This window comes from Gigantopelta aegis, chromosome 9, assembly GCF_016097555.1.
Source record: "Gigantopelta aegis isolate Gae_Host chromosome 9, Gae_host_genome, whole genome shotgun sequence".
Taxonomy (NCBI): Eukaryota; Metazoa; Mollusca; class Gastropoda; order Neomphalida; family Peltospiridae; genus Gigantopelta; species Gigantopelta aegis.
The window spans coordinates 38,662,826-38,669,218 of NC_054707.1; the positions used below are offsets into that span (position 1 = coordinate 38,662,826).

The window sequence follows — 6,393 nt, forward strand, 5'->3', positions numbered from 1 at the left end:
TTTTTGTTGTGTTTTCTAGTGAACTAAACGTGCTATATTATACATACTTTATATAAGATCGTATCTCTGATCATACCTAGAGACGAGCCAGCGGGTATAACTGCCTGTTACAGAGAGATCTAATAGATATACAGTTAGGAGAGATATTTGGACAATCGTGTTTCATTCAGTTACGGGTATTATAGGATCCTCGTGACAATGGTTGTCTTCGTAGTGGGATACCACGTCTTGGGTTGACTGAGGTTGAACCTTTAATGAATAACCAGACATTAAATCGCAGTCTGCAACGAGAAAAGCGCAAATCGGACAGGTTAAAAGAAAAAAAAAAGATGAATTATCTGGAATGGTGGGACAAAGAATTAAGCATGTCTTAAAAGAAAATATTAATCTAACAAAGTTAAATTATTGACTGCTAATGTTCGTGGTCTTAAACAAAAACAGAAAGGCATGTTGGAAAGGGGTGTCTATGAGAAGATGTTATCTTGTACACAGGCTGAGAATAAAGAGTTAAAGAAGAACATGTGTATGGTCACTCTAGAGTGTGAGACATTGTTAAATGAGAATGATGAGACGGCAGTGAAACTAGTCATGGCCAAAAAACAAAGCAATAAACAGAGAATGAGAGCAACTAGGAGAACGGAGTTCATGACTAAACTGAAAGAGGAAGTGGCAAATGCCAAAGGTGAATATAGGATGGATAAAGAGGCGACAGAACTGTACCACACTGCTATTGTTGATATTCGTCAACAACGGTGGGTGGGTGGTGAAGCTCAGTGGTACAGCGCTCGCTTGATGCGCGGTCGGTCTGTGATCGTTCCCTGTCGGTGGGCCATTTCTCGTTCCAGCCAGTGCACCACGACTTGTATATCAAAGGCTGTGGTATGTGTTATCCTGTCTGTGGGATGGTGCACATAAAAGATCCCTTGCTGCTAATTGAAAAGAGTAGCGCCCAAGAAGTGGTGACAGTGGGTTTCCTATCTCAATCTCTGTGTGGTCCTTAACCATATGTCTGACGCCATATAACCGTAAAATAAAATGTGTTGAGTGCATCGTTAAATAAATCACTTCCTTAACCAACAGGTGACAGAAGGTGAACAAACACAGGAAGGTTAAAACAAATATCTTGATGAGTTGTCACACCTAAGAGACAAAGTCAAATAGAATATACAAGTCGTCCATTCGGCTCGTGTATTATGATTTATTAACACAAGGGCTTTTGGCAAATACAATTCAAACAGTTGTTAAAATTGTACTTTCTAACACTACACAGTTGGATATCGATTCTCTACTACTGCCACCAAGAACAACTGCCCAGCGAATGGTGTCCGAGGCTGGCGAACTTGTAAAAGGCAGGGCAGCTTATGAACTGGCAATACATGATGGGACATTAGGACACCACGGTGATGGCACAACTAAATCACTTATTCATTGTGGCGCACGTGTTCTCAAGTTTTTAATCAACGGCGAGACTCGAACGTTTACCTTGTGTGTAAGTCCTGTGGAATCGGGGAAATCACTAGACACAGTGCAGTAACTGAAAGATACACTGTTGGATATAAAAGAATTAACAGAAATGCTGAACATAGATTACTCCGAGAATGCCTTTGATTTGAGACGCATCAGCACCAGAATGTCTGATCGTGCTTCTAATGAGCAACGTGTCACCAGGTTGATCCAGAAAAAAAAGCGGGAGCTGTTGGAACAGTCGGTAACATGGGATGAACTCCCTTCAGACGAACGGGATGAGAAAGTCAGAGTGAGACACCGAACCTGTGTAGCACACGAGGTGGGCAATGTCAGCAATGCCATGACCACCGCTTCCCAAGAATTTCTAAACAGCGGTAGTGATAAATAAAAAATTAATGGTGCCAAAAAATTGATCTATGAAACAAACAAATTAATATGTCAACACAGCCATAAAGAATACAGCAAAGGCAAAGAGTCCATGTCATTTGCACTGGAAGATGACACATACCAGGAGTCTGCAACATCCCCGCTGAAACCAATAGTTGGTAACAGATACGTCATTTTGTTTTACTAAACAGCATTCCAACGCCGACAGCCAAGCGAATGATTTTGGTGTATTTGGAATCTCTACGCGATTCTAAAGAAAACGTTGATCTTAATAAACTGGAATCATCCGTAATGCAGGGGTATTTGGATCCAGCAATAGAAGCAGAAACTGACCACTTTTGCCATCATTTTGTTTACCCCATTTGTCATCCCTTACTTGTAAAAGCCACGGGTGCCAGGTCGTCACTCGAGTTGAACTGGTTTTACAAAACTGCAGTTCACAAACTTGGACAGTATGCCGACGATCCATCAAATTTGCTGAATGGAAATGCCCTATTGTGGACAAACAAACAAACAAACAAACAAACAAAATGAATACTCGCCAATGATGTCACACGTATATGAAACGGCTGAAAAACATAACAAAGTAATTGTCTTCATGTTAAAATCGATGGCCGATGCTGGCAAACAGAAATTGCAAGCTCATGCTGCTGAACACTTACCTGGAGGGATGCACAGCCAACCCAGTCCTGCTGACATAGCTGCAGCACACTTACTGAGGACAGCAACAAACGACATAATCGAAAGCTGCTTTGGTCTGTTAGACAGACAATAGATGGTGTGCCCTGTGAGAAATCCGGTCAGTACACCCGCCTCAGTAACAGCGAGAAAGGACAAGCCAACAGAATGTGTCGGAGAACAAGAGGAAGGGCTTAAAGAGTCGATGATAAAAACAGCAAGGACAAGTGTAACAAAAAGAAGGAAGGAGAAAGGAACAAAGACCAAGCAGCTTCTGACTATCTGGAAAAAGGGAAAAGAAGAGAGAGAGAGAGAGAGAGAGAGAGAGAGAGAGAGAGAGAGAGAGAGAGAGAGAGAGAGAGAGAAACGAAAGTTGAGAAAGCAAACGTTTGAGACTGCAGTTACTGATCTGAGAGCTGGGAACCTGGTATTACATGTGATAGATGTACAAGGTCTTAAAGGTGCAGAGCTACTCAAGCAGTTTCAATTGTGGTCAGTTTTACTGGCGTGCACATGGACATGACTGATACGGTGTTAGTAGCCTAACAGTGGCAGAGAAGAAAGAAAAATTGATGGCAGTGATACTAGGCAACCAGCATGTTGATCTTACAAAGCAGACCATTCAGCCCAGCGATTGTGACATATCAGACATGAAAGGAGATGATGTAAATGCTCCTGGGCCTTGCAGTGATGCTGGCGTGTCTTCGTGTGACAAGGAAGTAGATGAGATGTTATCTAACCATCTAGCATTAAGTAAATGTTAGAGTGTAGGTGGGTAGGTTGCTGTAGCATTTGCAGGGGGTGTTTGGTATCCTGGTCAGATAGTTGAAGTAAAGTCAGATGGCCTAGCTATTACTGATTCCATGTACATCCAGTATTCCATATCCAACAGATGCATTATTTAAGAAACCTAAACATGTGGACATCATGGAAACGGATAATGACAGTGTGTTTTTTGTGGGAATTCACCATGGACCCATTGTCGGGCAGCTGTCGACAGTTTAAGTCGTCTGTTGACATATCTTTTATTAACAGAAAATATACAGCTTTTGCTGTGGAATATTATATTGCACAGTGAGTGACTTACAAAACCATGCAGTTTGAATTATTACCACTATTAGGACTATGCAGCTACACCTGGGATAGATCCTATACATTGCTAATTTTACCTTTAATGCTTATTCAATATTTGTGTTGTGTATTTATATTCTTTACACTGTGTTTTAATTTAACTGTTGAATTTTTATATTGATGTTGATCATCACTTTTTTTTCTTTTTTTTTGCATTTACCATAGTTTGACACCAATAGCGGATATATTTTTCGTGCTGGGGTGTTGTTAAACATTCATTCATTCATTCATTCATTCGTGTACTTATGTATGAACATAAACTAGAATATTTTCATCAGGTTCCATCATCTAAACTTTAAGAACAGTTTTATTTAACATTTTCCATGACAATTGATTGTAATATTTTTCCATATGGACATAAACTTGGACAAGAATTTGAGCTGTCTATGATTCGTGTTGGAGCATTTTAATTGGTGTGTCAAATTTTGACATTATTTTATATAATAACTAAGCATGCTTGCTAGGTTATTTGAGGAAGTTTGAATGCAGGAGTATGTTTATAACTAAAATATATTAAATTTATGATTGTTGATTTAGTAATTGTTTTGTTTTGAGGTTTTTTAAATGGCATTTTAAAAATATATATATTTGGGAAAATTAAATTTTTTAAAAGTGCAAATAAATAAATTCTAAGTGTTCTAAGCTTCTAAAATATAGGCAATCTAATTAAAATTAGCTCCACTATTACATGTGGATCTAACAGCAGCCAGTTGGAGCTCATGTCCACCAATCAAAAGCTTACTTGCAGAATCATGCCAGTGATTTGAAAATAATTTGAAAACATTCCGAATTATCCTGAGGGTATACGACATGTTTCATGTGAATTACGAATGCCTTAAAACATGTTTTATTTTATAAAATAAATAATTTGTAATGTAAAACTGAAGACTGATTTAGTTTTTAGTTTTTTTAATAAATAAATAATTTTTAATGTAAAATTGAAGACTGATAACCCATCCCGTACGTATTGGTATGGTTCGCTGTACTGCGGCCACTTAAATAGACTCGCCCGATATTTTTAGAATATAACGTTATAAAAGGCGAAGTGTGATTGGTCAATATTTAAATTATTATTTACAGACGAAATGTTACTTGGACATTGGAGACTACGCAGTGTTGTTAGCAATCTGATTACAATTAGTTCTACTGGTCTAAATAAGGCATTCGTAATTCACACGAAACATGTCGTATACCCTCAGGATAATTCGGAATGTTTTCAAATTATTTTCAAATCACTGGCATGATTCTGCAAGTAAGGTTTTGATTGGTGGACATGAGCTCCAACTGGCTGCTGTTAGATCCACATGTAATAGTGGAGCTAATTTTAATTAAATTGAAAATATAGGTTACAATGGGTTTTTCACTTCAGTGAACAATAATGTTTATTTTTTTAAATTACTTTTGCACACAAGTTCCAGTTTCGCGTATTATTTGGTATAATATATTTAACTAATAAATATATTATTGTTCTTCCATTTATGCATGAAAATGACAATCAGACTTTGCTTTTTTTTTTCTTCATTTTCAAATGGCATAGACCCATCATTCACTGGCGTCTTTTTATTTTTGCTGCAAATATAAGATACATTTTTTTATTTTAAAAACAAAATTTAATATAAATACACATACATGTTCAAACATATCAATAACAGTTTTCTTATATTCAAGATGTTTAAACAGGTCCATAGAAACGATATCGAGGGAGGGGCACAATCTCTAGTAGATGGGTAAAGATTAGTGGGGAGTGGGGGGGGAGAGGCACAAGTCATTTTTTTTTTAATCTCCTTATGTAGAGAAGGAAAAAAAACGTACATTTACGTCCTTTATGTCCTTTACGTACGTGTGTGTGTGTGTGTGTGTGTGTATGTGAGTGTGTGTGTGTTACAGAAGTCTGTGACGTTGAAATGGTGAAATGCCCTTAAAATAGACTAAAACTCGAGTGCATAACCGTTACTTCTCAGACGCACGTGCGTTTTAAATAAAAAAGCATTTTGTGGTATTAGAAACACCAAGATGGCCAGAAACACTTCGGTTCTTCAGAAATGGATAATCTAAGCAATACGATATCAGTAATGTTTTATATCGGTGATCATAAACGGCTCTTATAATGAAAAATATGCCTTAGAGTTTAAAAACTAGGGTCTGTCCCTTTAAGATCGTATTTTTCTATTAAAAATAATGCAGATAAGATAAAGATTTTTTCATATCTTTGTTATTTTTAACCTCTGGGCCTTGAAATGCGAGTATTTTCAATCATTTGCTGACCATAAAAACCTAAAAGGGCATATAGTTAATAGTGAAGTTTAATTGTAAATAATCATTATTATTTTTCTTTCTTTTTGAACCAAATACCCGCTCTAAAATGCGTGAATAATTAACTAATGTGCAATAGCCTCCTATATTATTTTTTTGACAGACGCAAACAAATTAAATAACCTCCCTTCCCCCATTTGAAACGTACAACAATCTAAATTGCCCCCAATATTCAAACAACCCTCTTTCTGTCCCGATCGATACAACCGACATTTGTCGGAGATAGCGATCGGGATGGACATGCCTGAACCTTCAGTGTATATAGGCACGTAAATAGAGTTTTAGTTGGTTGGTTGGATAGAGATTGAAACAAATTCATAACCATACAAATCCGTCTAGCTCTCGAACGGTAGAGTACCCGGGCTAAAGTAATATGAAAAGAATAAGTTCACTGTTCACTATAAACCATTAAAAAAA

The 6,393-nt window shown here is 37.4% G+C and overlaps 1 protein-coding gene across 1 annotated transcript in view; it reads right to left on the reverse strand.

The window, feature by feature from the left end:
- Positions 1 to 6,311: 6,311 nt before the first annotated feature.
- The window catches only part of LOC121381573 (organic cation transporter protein-like), a 28,985-nt gene continuing 28,903 nt past the window's right edge, over positions 6,312 to 6,393 (reverse strand). Inside the window, exon 9 of the mRNA XM_041510907.1 lies at positions 6,312 to 6,339. Within this exon, the coding sequence (XP_041366841.1) occupies positions 6,312 to 6,339 (28 nt within the window). The remainder of the gene's footprint in view (positions 6,340 to 6,393) is intronic.